The 16,483-nt window shown below is 42.2% G+C and overlaps 1 protein-coding gene across 3 annotated transcripts in view; it reads right to left on the minus strand.

Annotated features, from left to right (window-relative positions):
* Positions 1 to 16,483, minus strand: part of LOC6737846 (ankyrin repeat domain-containing protein SOWAHC) — a 34,929-nt gene that overhangs the window by 9,050 nt on the left and 9,396 nt on the right. For all 3 annotated transcript variants that reach the window (XM_039293301.2, XM_039293302.2, XM_016169670.3), the window contains exon 4: positions 1,645 to 1,656. In XM_039293301.2, coding sequence (XP_039149235.1) covers positions 1,645 to 1,656 — 12 coding nt within the window. The remainder of the gene's footprint in view (positions 1 to 1,644; positions 1,657 to 16,483) is intronic.

Genomic DNA, 16,483 nt, shown 5'->3' on the forward strand with positions numbered 1-16,483 from the left:
CACAGAAAATGAAAATGTTTCATTACATCTTTTGTCAGAAAAAAAGATAGTCACGAATGAATAGTATTTTAAATAATTATAATAAAATAATATTATTTTAAATAGTATCGTAATATTGGAACTTTTGTCTTAAGGATATGCCTTTCATAATTTTTTTTAGAAGGAATCATACATGTATTAAGAAATTGGTTTGAATTTTAAATTGAATATAAAAAACTTTCAGATAATAATAATAATCATAAATGAAGTATGAATAGTAGTGGAAAAGATTTTTTTCTAGCTAGTTTCTAGTTTTCTAGCTATTTCGAGTAAGAAATTTTTACTTGCCAAGATTGTTATAACTATTTAGACATGTTTAGATTTTCCTTAATATTCATTTTACACAATTCTAAAAATTGTGTAGTAGTTTTTAAAATATTCTATTGCTATTAAATCGAACCTAGAGCAATTTCTCTCAGTGTTTGTATAATTCTGGCGCATTTAGAGCGCTGCAAACGCACTTTCGTTCGCTAAGCCAAATTAATTCGAGGTCGGATAATCCTGTTATGGCCATGATTTATATATCACACCGAGTGTCCAGTGGCCCGAGTGTCCAATTAATTCTCACCAGACCTAATTTATTCGTAATATCCCAGTGAGCTGGCCATGCAAACGGACCCTTCGTTTAATTGGTTTTATAACAGCAGGGTGGCTCATTTGTCAATGTGGCAATCAATAAATTCGCGAACAGGTGGAAACTCATAACTGCGAACGCGGCTTAGGTTGCTCATACTTTTTTTTAAGGTTTTTCTTTTTTTATTTATACATTTTTTTGTTTTGTTTTTTGGTTCACCATCCAGTTGCACAGTAGTCGCGGCGGCAATGAGGGTTCACTGCTGTCCAAAAGGAATGACGATCCTCGTCTCCTGGCCAACGAACAGGTGATCGGCGGCAGCACAGTGCTCTTTTGTTATTAAGTTGTTAAGCTAAATTATTGTTTTTCCCGTTTTTTTTATGTTATTGTGCCATTGGCGACATTTAACAGCTCGTGCATTTATACCTATTAACAAGATATTCAAGCACGCGTGTGCAATAATATCTAAATGTTAACACAAATGACTACATTGTAGTTGCTAATTCAATATATGTTTTTCAGTTTAAATGGTGCGAAAATATTTCCTTTTAAGCAGGGTAAATGTGTTGGAATTTTTAATTATTATTTTTAAAAAATATTCAATTTAGTTAAGCCAAAGTGTCTTTAGTTTCTTATAGTTTATTGTAACTTTGGCAAAATATCTATTATTAATTAATTATTGTTCATTTTACTTTCAGGCATCAAGCATGCACTAAAGTATTAGTTAACCCATAAATTAAATTTATGCATATTTGGTGTAAAAAACTTGGCAAGATAAGCATGTTGCATTTACGCGAAAAATGAAAGATAATTGCAAAATTTACCCCCATATTAAGTGGCTCACCCTTGTGGTTAAAATGCAATTTTTTCTGCAGATAATGAATTTCGATTAAAACAAGTTTGTTTCTGAGCAAACGTAAAGTCCTTGACGATCACGAAAATAATGGTTGAAAACTTAACGTGTCAATGGTTTTGTTTTATAACGTGAAAAACGGTGTTGTAAATGTAAATGTTGGTAATAAGAAACTTACCGTTGCTGGGCACTGAAATTAAAAAGAAAGCAAAGTAAATTAATATAACATATTAACTTATTTATTTATCCAATAAATAGATATTCATAAGAAAGTTTCAACTGCATTTAAAGCCTTTCCTTTTTAGTACAATCAATTAAGATGTGATGCCAGCAGGGAAGTCAATTGAGCAAAAAACTCCGTGAAATGGAGTACATAATTGAATATGGAATCAGTTCAAGTTCGGATCGATAGCTGATTTAATTGTTTGACTAATTGAGAGATTTTTTACTGCCCCAACGGCGAACCCCCAAGATGCAGCATTATTTGCTCCATTTGGCACTCGGTTAACTTAATGACTTGATTTGCCAGACTGATGAGGTGCGGCTGATTAGCAAGCACTGGGGGACACAACGAGGTTCGAGATGGAGCTGGAGCTGGGAAGCTCAGAGATCCACAGACAGGCGAGTACGTGCAGCAACGTGGCCAACATCCTGACCAACATCCACATCGACTGATCGGCGACAATGACTCGCCATATATGCACCATGCACTGAGTAGCCGCAAAAAAAGGAGAACCTTAAATTTCATGCAGAATTAATTAACCGCGGTGGCTACTAAAACTACTGCACTCCACTCATTTCGTGCCGCCGCCGCCCAAGTAGCGTAGTACTTTTTTGTGGCGTCTCCAGCTCCGTTTCCCCTTTCCCTTGACTCCTGACTCCCAACTCCCGATACCCGATTCCCGATTCCCGACTCCCAGTCCGATGTTTGATGACCGGGCAGACAAGGTTGGAACACACAGAAACGCTCGACCAGAGCGGTCTGGAATTTCATTCAGAAACGTGCCCTGTACGCTGAGGCTCCGACTGAACGGAGGTCGTGTCCCCGCCGTTTTGTCATGACCATCTCCACTTGCCGATGCACTGATAAAAACAATTACCCACTTAGGTTTATTTTACAGAGAAAGAAGGGATCAAGACATATTTACCAAATTATGACTGAATGATAAAGTGTGTTCAGATTTCAGATATCAGCTTACAGCTAATATTAGAATTTCTGTTCGGGGATACTAACTATACTGGGTAAAAAGATATCACTTAACACTAAAACAAAGCTTAAATATAAAAAAAAACAAATTCCTTTTTAGATTAGTAACTAAGCCTGCCACAAACAAGCATTCCATGCAATATTCTTACATATAAAATAGAAATAGCTTGCTCTTATTCCTTTTATATGCTCTTAAAAGGTTATAAAATCTAAATAATCTATTGCACTATTATTTTTTTTAAGTGCACGTCTGTATGCATATGCCGGCTGCTTGTTTGCCAGCGAATCTATGTTGTGGCGCCATTAGCTGCCCCGTGTCGCAATTTAATTACAAGCTCCGTCCATCCGGAGGACATCGGTGAGATTTATGCAAAGAATATGGACTAAGCATACGCATCGGGAATGTCTCCTCGGGAGCAGAGCCATAGAACCAGGAGCTGGAGCAGGAGTGGCAGCCAGTAGTTGGACCCGAAGCTGACATCACGATGCAGTTGCATTTGGCCCCCAGGGATCCGTCGCTTTTTTGATGCACAACTCAATTTGGCCAGCCGATCGGCGGAGTTGATGACGCGCGCAGTTAGGCCTTAATGCTTGGCTGGCCAAAAGGGCTCCAAAAGCTGTAGTCCCCAAGCTGGAGTGGCCTATTCAAAGATATTAAGACGAAAGCACTTGTTGCCATCAGTGCAGGCAGCTTCTTTAAAATCGAATCACGTCTGCCCAATTTTTGACCAACTCAAAGGCAAAAGTCGAAAAGCGAAAAACGGAGAGCGAGACGCGGGATTGTGGAAAATTTTAACTCCCTTGTAGGCGATTAAGTTAAATGCCACTAAACTAATTTAATAGCGATTCTGAGTGCATTCGACTTGCCCCCATACATACACATGCATACACATGCATATAACCCTTTTTCCGACTCTCGGCAGAAACTTGCACCACATTTTCGCTGTTAAACATCTTGTAGTCGTCGTGGTCCTTCGAGCCCGATCCCCTTCTTGTCACGTACGCGATCTTTGGTAAAATAAATACACTCGACGCCGGGCAGATTGCTTTTCTATATGGAATTTAATTTGCGCTGACCCAAACATGTAATAACAATGCAATTTCAAGCGCAATTTTCCATCGCCCCGGTCGCAAGTAAATCAAAGTGAGTATTTAATAAAGCGCTGGCCATTTTCCCGGTGGCATTCGATCCCCCCTTTGTGTGCATGTATGTACATTACATTTCAAAACGGCGACGACAGATGGATGCAGATGTATAGATGCAGATACAAGCTAAAGATATAGATGCAGATGCAGATACAGATACACAGATACTACTTGCCAACCGGACATGCACGTCTCTCGTTCGTTATGCAAAATGATGCCCGGCTATCCGGGGCAGTTAAGCAGTTAAGTTAGCGTTTATGGTTTATGGTGCCTATGATCGGAATGGATGGCGCTTAGCGGGGGCAACCTGTTGCGACTGCTGTGGCGCCCCATGGATCGGGGCATCTCGTAAAGCCGGGACACACATTCAGCATGATTAATTTAAGCACTTTTACGAGGCCGCTCTTCATGGCGCTCCTGATTTATTGGCGGCCAGTGGGACGGCGCTGCTTTACGATTGGCCTCAAATCGCCTCGAATAAAATCGCAGTACGCTAAATACTCCCATTCAATGGAGATATATATGTATGTGCATATATGTAGATACCATTCTCTGCCAATTGGATGAGTTGTTTGCTAGTGAAACTTCTAATTTCGATTACGATTCCGATCGCGATGGCTGCACTCGAACATGGCGCAATGAGGAGGAGAAAAAGGAGGAGGAGCAACGCTTGGTTTCGGCTGAGATTTCGTGTCTGGCAGCTGGCGCATGTTGCCATCAGACGCATTTACTATTTTGCATAAATCATAATGTAATCTGCATCTGGAAATGAAAACAAACCGATGCGATGCGAGGCGAACTCAAGCGAAAATGTCCAAGCGTTTATAATTAACTGCGCGGCCACAAACCGAAGACATTTGCAGGCGACATGCCGGGCCCAGTTGTCCAGTTTTGCCCAGTTGCCCAGTTGCAGGACGCTTCTCGGTTCTCCAGATCCCAGCCACCAACCACCAGCATAAGCCCGAGCCAAGTCGCGAGTTCCTCAATGAAGCCTGCAGCTCCGCAGCATCTGCCCAGAATTCGACAACGCCGGCAACAACCGCAGATACTCCTACAGCCAAATCAGCAATGTGCGTGCACTGCGAGAAAAGGGAGGGGTCTTGGATGTGGATATAAAATCTAAAGAACTGGCGAGCAAATAACTTACTAAGAAATATTTGGTTTAGATAGTGAAAGATTATCACAACTCATGCATTTAATAGTTTATCATTTCTAGGATTCCCGTTTTGGATTGACACTATAGTAAAATTCTTTTCAAAATTAGAAAAACTTGTATTAAATTTTAAAATATATAGAGTAGCTTCATTTTAATAGTTTAAAAAAGAGTTTAAGTATTTAAATCAACTACATTTATATCCTAATTGTTTGTTCTTCGATTACAAAGCATTAGATTTGCCTGTTTGTTTTCAGTGCATATGTTTCGGCACAGGCGGTCAGCGATTCGCACCGAAGAAGAGCAGACCTCGAAGAGATGGGGGCGAGAATGGAGTTGGAGTAAACTCAGAGTGGATGAGCTGAGGGAGCCGAGGAGCTGGATTCGCCATACGCAGGCAAATGAATAACCCTCACCTCATGCGCAATCGCAAAATCGCGAAATCTACGCAGCGCGCGGTCATCGGGCGCCTGCCAAAACTACGGAAAATAATTTATGCCCCAGTCGACGGACCGCGGCAACACATTGGCGCAACATGCTCCATGCCTCATGCCACATGCCCCATGCCCCATTCCCCATGCCCAAAGTGGCAGGGGCACAAGCATATATAGCATATATCGCAAACTGGCAACTGGCAAGCGAGATCAGCGGGTCGGATGTTAGCCGCAGCCAGGCAACGGCCAAAATTATAAATTAATGAAATTTATGCACAATAAAATTGCAAGCGAAATTATTGATGCAGTCGTTCACGCTTTAAATGCTCCCTAAATCAAAAAACGCGCCACAAAAATTATTAATATGGCCGCTGAACATGCAGCTCCATACACACAATCATCAGATGGCGCTAGGCAGCCGCAAAAAGCCAAAACTAAAACAGCAAAAAAAGTATAAAAGTATAAAAACATTAAACATTAAACAGCGCTGAATGTTTGTGGCTATGTACAATCGCACAAGCAGAAATGTACACACAGGTATAAGCGCCGGATATGTTAATCGGTAAAACATGCTGCTCCTCCTCCACCACTTTATTCCTCCTGCTCCTGATGCTCCTACTCCTGATCCTCCTGCTACTCCTACTCCTGCCACCATTATCCATTATACACATCGTTTAGCCGATTTGTGGCGGGGTCTATCTTGTACTTTCCCTAGGACTCTTAATTCGAAGTGGAAGTGCTTTAAAGATTACATATGATAGTTTGAGCTAGATAAAGTGCACTAAAAAGGACATGGATGATTGCAACCATTTAGATATTATTTATAATACGCATGAACATATATTCTTCAATCTTAAGAAGAGATTAAGTTCAAATATTAAGAAATATATATAGGTATCTATGTTTATAAAGTTACAACAAAGCTTTTTACAAAGATGACACAATTATAAAAATTAAAGTGTAATATCCCACGAACCTTCGCGGAAATCTTCAGCTGATAAATGCGCATTACAAACATAATGTTTTCATTTTGTGCCCAAAATGTAAATTAGTCGCTGCTACTAGCGACTGCATCATAAGATAAATTGTCAAATTACACACAACAGATAGATTTCACGCCGCATTTTAAATTTTTTACCCATGGATATACAGGTAAAATTTTGTTTAAGCGAAAACAGCTTTATCTTATCGCAAGTTTTTGGTTTTGGGTTTCCTTTTATTTATTTTTTTTTTTGAGGCGACTAAATGGAAATACTTATTATTCCACGAACTATGGGTATGTAAATTTCGCTTCTCACATGCGTCTCCATCAGCAGGCGACCCCCCACCCCACCAAAAACCCAAAACCCCAATCCCCAAAGCCCGAACCCTATCCAAAAATAAAAACCCATCTCAAGGGTTCCCAGCGCGCAGGCACAGTGAACCCTCGGTTTCGTAACTTACGCAGAAATCTCGAGGTTCGAGGTTCGTGTTCAAGACAGGTAGCGCTCTATTGGGCCTATATCAGCGGGCTAAAAAATTAGTTCCTCAACGATGACAAATTAGACGTCATTAAGAGTGAGCGGGCCAACAGTGACCTCATCTCATCCTTTCTGGGAAATCAACAAAAAATGTAAAAAAAAATTGAAGATACTGCCTGCGGAACGTGCAACAAATGGGCATGGCTGGCCATCCTAGGCATTCACAGCGCGTGGAACTGTTACTCCACATTATTTATGATAATCTCGATTCTGTGGCAGGGCCAGACCTCCGACTCCAGATCTGAGATCGCAGTTCTTTTTGGCCACCAGTTCGGTTCGAGGTGAGCCAGTCAGTCAGTCAGTTAGTTAGTCCGTCAGTCAGGTCATTTTGGAGCCACTGGCGTTGCGCATGCGCATGCGAACATCACATCAAAACTTGGAGCACTGCGTGTGGCCCCCCCAAGACTGGATTCGTTGGACTCGACTCCACTGGCTCCTCTGGTTCTCAGACGCCGGCGGCCTTTACCTGTTGCCAGATTGCCAGCACAGGCCTTACGGCTCCAGATTAATGCGAAGTGACATGTTTAAGTAAAAGATCCAGAAGCTTATCCGATAATGGCCACCATATTTATTAAATGGCGTATTTAATTTGAGCCACTGAACATGGCATGCACAGTAAAAAAAGTGGCGCTTGTCTTTGGCAATTTGTCGTTTTGAGGGAGTAAAGAATTTGGAAGAAGTCACTTCAGCTAGCAGAAATATATAATAAATTGAGTTTGAAGCTTCTGAATTTGTGATACTAACATTTAGTATATCTATAAGTATCTAGTATTGTATGTAGTATCTAGATTGTCATTAGTTTGTAAAGTAAGTTACTTAGTAAGTTACTTAAAACTTAAGTTAACTTAACAGGACTACAGTTGTAAATACCTCCAATAAGTTTTTTCTTGTCTTCATTATATTAATGATAAAAAGTTGTATAAAATATCGCATACTTTTGCCTTTCGTTTCCCCCTTTTTGTTGTATTTATAAACTCGAATCTAGTTTGCAATCTACCTTTTTGCGCTCAGTGTGCGACTCTGTCTAGGCTGCAGGCATAATTAACCCAAAAACGTGGCACTGTCCTTAATTATTCTAGGCATAAAGTAAAGTCATAGCAGCACATTGGTGGGTTAATCGCGGGGCAACCGGGACAACCGGAGCACCTCAAAGGACCCAACACAGGCTCACGAGGCACCTGGTAGCTGGGAGCTTGGAGCTGGGAGTTTGGGCTCCTGCTCAGACGACACGATTACCCTTAAATAGGCCCCACAATAATCATTTGTTTCGGGCCCTAAACAATGCGGCATCGATAGCGGGGCAACGCAGGAGCCACCAGAGTGGCCCAAACCAAACCACCACCACCACCACCGAACCACCAAGCTCATGACCAAGTCGCGGCGGCCACCACCGTCGATGGCCTGATCTTCTTCTTCTACCTCTGGCCTTGTCGTTTCCGCTGCCGATTTTTAAAGGTTGCTGCTGCTGAGGTTGCTGCAACTTGTGCTGCCAACTTCTGGTTGCCAGTTTTACTTTTTTGTTTTTTTTTTTTTTGAGACAACACGAAGATTAGCATGCGTGACTAACAGAATTTTGTTATTCGCGGCCAAGACTCCGCTCCTTTGCTCCCTTTTTGCGAATCGTGCTGGCAGCGGGCAATGTCCACGAACTCCTCCATCGTAATCGTTTGTTAATTTTGCTAATTAATTATTGAATTCTCGATAAGCGGCCATTGAGTAATTGGCGAATGCTTAATGAAGCAGCCGCGATTAACGCCAGCAGCTGCAGTGATTAGCTCAAGCTCAATGAGAAGATACTTTATTAAATTTACATTTAAGCAAAGAAAAGCTACTTAAATCTTTGTTATTAATGAATGTTGCGATCTGCAGATGAAAAATCATCGTTTACTAACTAGCTACAAATTCAAAGATCATAGATCTTATGTAATATATGTATGTATAGAACCGCAATTCAATATGACATTTAATGTTCCACAAGGTTGATTCTTTTTATAATCGTTATCGGAATTTCTTCTTTGAAGTGACAGCGAATATAATCTCCATAATATACCAATAATTACTGCTATCATATATTCTAGTTAATTGATTTCCACTGATTTTCAGCGACTATTTTCCGGCGCAAGTTCTTTGCATAGCTGGTCAAGAGTTTTGCCTCTTTCGATTTTATTTATATTTTTTGGCTTTTTGGGCAGCGTAACCTTTTTCTGTTTGACAAGCAATTGCACTCAGCCCAAAAATGTAGCACCACGGCTTTTATTTCTCCAGCCGAGGTTTATTCCTGGAGGAGATGGCTTCTCAGCCTGTGCGATCGCGACCCGCTGCATGTCTCTTATTTTTTTTTTATTTGTAAGACCCCCAACTCCATGGCTGGAGTCGCAAAGTCCAGGCTCCAGTCGCATCGTCCTCATCATCAGCTCCATCTGCATTCGTCCCGTTCACACAAAGTTTAGTTTCGTAATTTATGATGTCGCTATCGCAGCATCAGTCCAAGGATTTTAGGTAACGTGCGAAACCCCAAGAACTCCAATATGAGCAGGAGGATGACGAGATGAGGATGAGGACGAGGCTGAGGATGAGGTAGCCCCTGGAAGAGCAATGCCACAGGGCGCAGGCAAAACTATTATCAGAAGTTTTATGTAAATTTTTAAGCATGTTGCCTGCTGCTCAGCCAGTCTAACATTGGGAATCTTTGGGTCGGCAGCAGCAACTGCCACAAGTTGCGAAATGTAATCTTTTGTCATCATGTTTGACAGCCGGCAACGGTTGTCGTCCTACGCATCCAGCACACCTGCCTGGGTTCCCTCATTAATTATGCACAAGTCCCTGTTCCATTCAGCACCCTTTTCCCCTCCGCCAGGAGTCCACGCACCAATGCCATTTCATCTGTTTCAAACTATTATATAATTGTGGAGGATTGTGGAGTCGAGGGTAAGGGTTGTGGTGATTCACAAAATGGATGCCACTTTCTATATCTTTAAAGCGCAAAAATCAAACAGAAACAGATATGAAAATATTTAATAGTTTTAGTACTTTAATAACTCCAAATGAAATATGAAAATGTTTAAGAATCTCTCACACTTTTTGCACACTTAAACAGAACTTTGATACCTTTACGAATTCTTAATTAATTTACTTCCCAATTTTAGTGCCTGCTAATAAGTTTCAGCTCATTACGATGTGAGAAATATAACTTCATTTAACGATCCCCTCCATAATTACCAATCATTTGTACATTTTCAATTCATTTGACGCGTTCCAGCCCAGCGAATTAATTACTTTTTGGCCACAGTCGTGGAATAGGCCCAGTCAATCCTTCGGCCGTCGAAAGGATAGGGGCTATAAATAATTGTTTATTTTTTATCTCCCCGCGTAGTAAGTAAAGGAGTAAATAAACAAACGGGCAAAACCAATATGGGCGTACCGATGGGCGGTCAGCGATTTCTGTACTGGGTTTACACTACACGACGAACGGCGAGTGCGGAGTCAATTTGAAAAATCGATTAAATTCGAATAAATGTTGGCGAATGGGCTTAGTCGGATTTAAAAACTCATAACAACCAGGCAACACCTCCTTTTGTCCAAGGTGTATACGGAACAATGTGTGGGGTAACCAGCTCATCCTTCAGCCCGCTGGCGATATTCCCTCTTTTTTTATTTTCGTTATTTTGTTTGGTTCTCAATGCAGCAGTATTATTCATATTCATTTTGCGCAATTTATGACCCGGTTGAGCCCACTGCATTCGCAGTATTGACAAATTTGCAGGGCCCCACTGCCAGCCGCTGACAGGCATCCGGATTGCGAATGGGATTGGGTATGGGTATGGGAATGGGAATGGGCCAGGCTAAGTATCTGCGCTTGGGGATCGCCATTCACCTTTGGCCACCTTTGGTAGCCAGGGGGAATCGGGGAAACGGAGTGTTGGGGAATCGGAAATCGGTAGCTGGCGCTAGTACATGGAACGGTGGCACTGGTTGCGACAGGAACACGGATTCTCCCAAGGCGAAAGCTAATCAATATACATACGTTTGCCTGGCTGGGATCGGCGTTGATTGCTTTGCCCCAGCTGCTCACACACATGGCCGATATGGATGCACTGGTCAAAAGTGAATACCAAATACTCAGAAATGGCATTCAAAAGAATCGAGATTTTTCACTTAAAGGAACTTAGGATAATTACTATGCTTAATATTCCTTGAATTTTAGATATATTACTAATTAAAGATGTATTAGCATACCTAAATTGAAGCTGAAGCTCAGTAAACGAATAGTATTCATGTATTTGTATTCATTCTATTCGTGTTCGACAGGCAATTAAGTGTGAATACCAAGCTTGTTACTTTTTTCCCCCGCTGCACTGTTAAATGATAAATCCCTGCGATATAGCTGATTTATTTTCCCAGTGTAGAGATAATCGCACACACGCTATTCCGCCGCTTCATGCCATTAAACGTGACAAGTTGCATGTCCAAATAAAGCAGCAATGACCTCCATCAAACCGATATCGCAGATCGACTGACCGACCGACCGGCTATGGGACCATCAAAAAACAAACTAAAAATAATAATCAAAAGGATCGTGTTTAATAAAATGCAAAGCGTTCGGCGATCGCCTTCTACTGCCTTCCTGGGCGATTGTAATCAGTTCAGTTGGCTTGGCCAAAAAGAAACAATGGTCATTCGGCAGCCAGTCAATCAGGAATGAAGAATCAGGCATCAGAAATCGGGAATCAGTAGAATCAAGAATCAAGAATCAGAAGAATCAAGAATGAGGAGTCAGGAATCCATCTTCGTCAGCCAGGCGAGGCGATTGTCTGCCGGACTTCTTGGTGGTTAACATGGCGCCTGAGTTTGTCGTTTTGGGAATTGTCAGCGGATCATCAGTCGGGATGATCGTCAATGACTTTGACGCGCTCTCCACTCCTTTGTCTGCCACATCCATTGTTCCTCCTCCTCTTTTTTTTATATTTTATTTCATTTTACTTCCTTTTTTTAGCTGGCGACGGCGGCAAATGGATGTCCATGGCGGGCTCATGAAATGTCAATCAAGTCATAGAAATCGCATTGCTGATTGACTATGCGAAAGTAGGTGCTCCTCGTGGAGCGACGAGGATCCACTTCAGGTTGGGTCCACTCCAAAACAATTCAATTGAGCCAGCAAATAAATCACGTAGAACGGACTCAATGATCGTGGACCAGAGCTTGGTTTTTTTTGGTTTTATTTATTTTATTTTTTTTTTGGTTTTTCAGAGCTGTGACAGATCTCTGGTGGGTTCTGTGGCAGCAGGAGGAAAAAAATGCACACGGCTACAGGCTCCTGAGATTCTGTTTTTTTAGTCTTTTGGATTTTTTTTAGAAGTTACCTCTGTTGGCTTTCGGATTCGGGTCTTTCGTAGCAGTTATCTGGGAAGTTTTTCGAATGTCGCTAATTTGACGACTGCACGATTGCATCAAGAAGATGCTCGCCGGTCGAGCAGAGGACGTCCTCCGTCTGGACGAACTCCCGCCGATGCATTTACAGATAAGCTCAATTTCGTTTTTGCTGACACTTTACCGGCGGCCCCGAGGATCGCTGAACGGAGCATTGCCGGGATTCACGTTTTCGAGACATGTCGCCGATTTCCTCGCTTGCCACAAAAATAAGAAATTCCAGTCCCAGTCGCAGTCGCAGTCACGGAGCTAAACACGCTAAAAGACTTCTTCCTTGGGCACTGGAAGCTCCTTAATGGTCATAACCGTTCACTCGATGCCTTTGAATTCAACATCGCATTGGTCATAAACGAGTGTATATCCTTTATGGCATACATGCAAGTTTGATTCAGTCAGTTTCGACTGCTGTTAAGACATAGGGTATCAGCTATTCGACTTGGCTTCAATGCCAAATTACCAACGCAGCCTGCAGTAATTGTGAATGACAATAATTGTGGAGACAATCGGCAGTTCGGAACCGTGTTGAGGTGATTTCGGCCACATTCTGCCCAGGAGACATCCGTTGGAACGTGCAAGATGTTGGCGCCAACAGCGCCACCCAATAATGCCAGTGAGATAATAATAAAGACGAATTCCACTGGCGGCGAATGCAATCCGGTTGCAATCGCCACTTGGCATGGAATGACAGTTAAGGAGCGCGCCTTTCCAGTGGACAGTTACACATGTGCTACGTGGCACCAATGGGTTTTAAATCCTTCCAACTAGTTCTTATAGAGTTAAATTATTAATAGCAATGTATATGCAATCACAACCATCTAATCCAAATCCACACCGGAGCCAAACCAAGTGAAAGCTCATGACCCAAATCTGGCAGCGACTTCAAGCGACTATCTACAATGACAATTAAATGGGTTTTATGTCCGAGTACATCACCTCCAGCAGTGCGGAGTGATGGCCGGATGACACGACCGCCACTGCCATTGGAACTGCTCTTTCCCAGAAGGGAAATCCTTTCGCATGTCAACTGCCCGTATTTCCAGCACTTCGTCGGCGACATTGGGTGAACTCTTAAACTGCAGTGTTACTAAATATATAAAGCCACCGTTCAGGGAAATATTTTGATGACATTTATGCGTTAGCCACGTCCAACGGCGGCACAGAGCTCTAATTAAATTTAATAGCCGCGCAGCGACATAAAATTGAGCCACCAACGTGGCAGACGTCGTAAACACATTTGATTTGATTTCTGGAAAGGCTTCACTCGGGACCTCACCCATTTGACATTTTCGCCGGCGGATTGTTGATTGAATTGTCACCTCGATTTAATGACGCCCATGGAAAGTATCTTTCACACAAGTCGCCGCCGCTGCTGCCGTCGTTTGGTTTGATGTCTTCCCACCCGGAATCGGGATTCTGGTATGGGCCAATCATATGCCACTTGGCCAAAGGCGCCACCAATGCCGCTGACACACATAGACACCACTATTATGGTGCCAGAGCAGGGGATCTCCAGATCCGACTGAGTGTGCCGCAGGGACTGTCAAAGGTGTCAGACGTTTTATTGCCTTGCGGACGACCTGTTGAAAAGTTCATGGTCACGATGTGAGGAGTTTCCACGGTGGCAGGCGGACTTTGAAGATGCTCCTTAGATCTTAGACACTTAATGGCACTTCGTGCGTTTTGCACCGGTATTATTCAATTAAAAAATTACATCAAAAGGGTAATAAAAATATTAAAATGTGTATCACTGCTATAAATAGTAGAGCTCCTTTCTTTAGCGCAATAAAGATTATAAGTTGTGAATAATTCTAGCGCTTTTTACCAATATTACAAAATGTATCTTAATAAAAGGAGTTGCCATTTGTTTTTCCATTTTATTGCCCAAAATGCCCGTACGTATTTAAATGCCCAAACACATTATATGGCGGAACACAGCGATTGCGATTGCCTCAAATGTAGTCGTACTCAAATATGGGCTTGTCCAGCCGCTTCAGGTTGTTTGTATCCCAAGTTTAATTAAATTTCTGGCATACGACATCAGCAATCAAGCACTGGCAACATGGCATCGGCATCGGCATTGGACTCACCATAGTCACTATTGCCGCATGGAACCATGGGTTAGATGCACAGTCATGGACATGACTCTGTGTAAACGGACATGCACATTTGAATTCGGTTAAATAGTCCACCTGGGCATGCCATCCACATCCACATCCACAAGTCCACAATTCCACGTCCATGGCTGAGCCAATCCAGAGTGCCTAATGTTCGTCGGATCGGAATGGCATGGGCTGATGGAATGCCCTTGTCCGGGCATAGAAGCCACATGGCTGGATGTATCAGTATGTGCATATTCAAAACGCCAGTCGCTGCTAATATGTAGTAGCGGCTTATAAAATGTTACAAGTTTTGTATTAATTAAAAACTTTGGCTCGTGTGTGTACTTTTACCAAGTTATATATGTATGTACATATATTCTTTTTTTTTTATTCGTACCCTACTCCTTTTGCCACTCAGGTGTTCCCCTGTATAAATACACACAAGTGGGCTGGAAGTTCGCCGGGTTTGGGTCCATTGTTTGCAGTCCATGCGATTTTGGTGGGGCGATGGGACCGCCCCAAAATAGACAAGCATGCACCGTTTTGCAATTTAAGCTTGTCCACGTTGCTGGTGGTGCCGTGATGTTGCCGCTGTACTGTTGGGTTGCGCCTCCAACCCGGGCACCGCCGGTTGGCCATGCATCCATGCCGTAAGCTTGTCCGTCCGCCTGTCGGTTTGTCCGTTTGTCCGTTCGTCCGTCCATCCATCAACGTGTTTGACCTAGCCGGCAATTCGGTTTGACATGCGGGTAAATTGAATTTTCCTTGTTTCGCATTTGTTTCGAGTTGTTTCTTTTTTGATTTTGCCCCGTTGTACGAATTACTTATTCAAATTAAAAATATTTTTTCTTTCTTGTTTTTTTTTTTTTTGTATTTTTACACCCTGCCGCCGATGACTGGGGAATTTTTTTATTTGGAGTTTCTCCACAAAATTCTCGCCCATTTATTTACATACGCGTACATATGTAAATGGTCAGTGGCATGTGAGTCCGGACTTTGTACATAATCCTGTTAGCATACAAGTGTAACTGAATCCATCTGCATAACTTTCGGTCACCCGACTGATTTCACTTAGAATTTATTTCAGTTGGTACGGGAAATACAATTGGAAAATTAGTTTTTTTTTAACTTAAATTTCAGATCATATTTTAATTTTTTTTTTAATTGTTTAATATACTGTACGTTTATTAATGGTTCAAACTGTTTTAGAGTGATATGTTTTCTTTTAAACCTCATATTGTTTTTATAGCACAGTAGTGACGAAACGCACCACAAGTGTGTAGAAAAGTAGTCCGATTGTAATGAATTCTTCATCAAGATAGCGCAAAATACTAATTTATCACAAACTATAATTATTAGGTGATTTAATTTTTCCAAAGTGCTCATTAGAGAATATCTTCACCTAATAGTGTAGTGATTATTCGCATGTGAACATTTAAAAATCCGCAAGATACAACCGTTTTTTCGGCCATTCACATCCATCTTGAGCAGAATGAGCAAAACGAGCTGCCCGAAGGAACTCGAGGCATTAGGTTAAGTGGCAATCGCGGTCTGATTTATGGCTATTTCCGTCTCGTTGCGATTTCAGTGATTCAAGGAATTGGAAGCGCCGCAAATGAGCTGCCAGTTGGCAGTTGCTCATCCAAAAGGCCTCCGGGGTGCTGGTTCGTTCGCTCATTAATTGATTGCACTTATGGCCCTCAAGATTCAAGATTTGCATGTACATATGCGAATGCGTATGCAGAGTGCGGAATTCATTATTTCCGGGAACAGTGCATTTGTACGGCAATTAGTCCGCTCGCGAACATAATCTACCACGGCATCTCCACCTCCTGCGCCACCGCAGATACCCGTAAAACCCAGGGGCCCATGTTCCTCTGCGGACGGCATAAATCATCTTGCAACGGGGCCGACGCCCCAGTATCATCATCAGCAGCACTGGATATATACTATATGGCTATATGTGGGACATAAATACCCGGGGACGTACGAAACTCCGAAAAACGCTGTCTAATTGAGAGGCACCACCAG

This window comes from Drosophila simulans, chromosome 3L (genome assembly GCF_016746395.2).
Source record: "Drosophila simulans strain w501 chromosome 3L, Prin_Dsim_3.1, whole genome shotgun sequence".
Classification (NCBI taxonomy): domain Eukaryota; kingdom Metazoa; phylum Arthropoda; class Insecta; order Diptera; family Drosophilidae; genus Drosophila; species Drosophila simulans.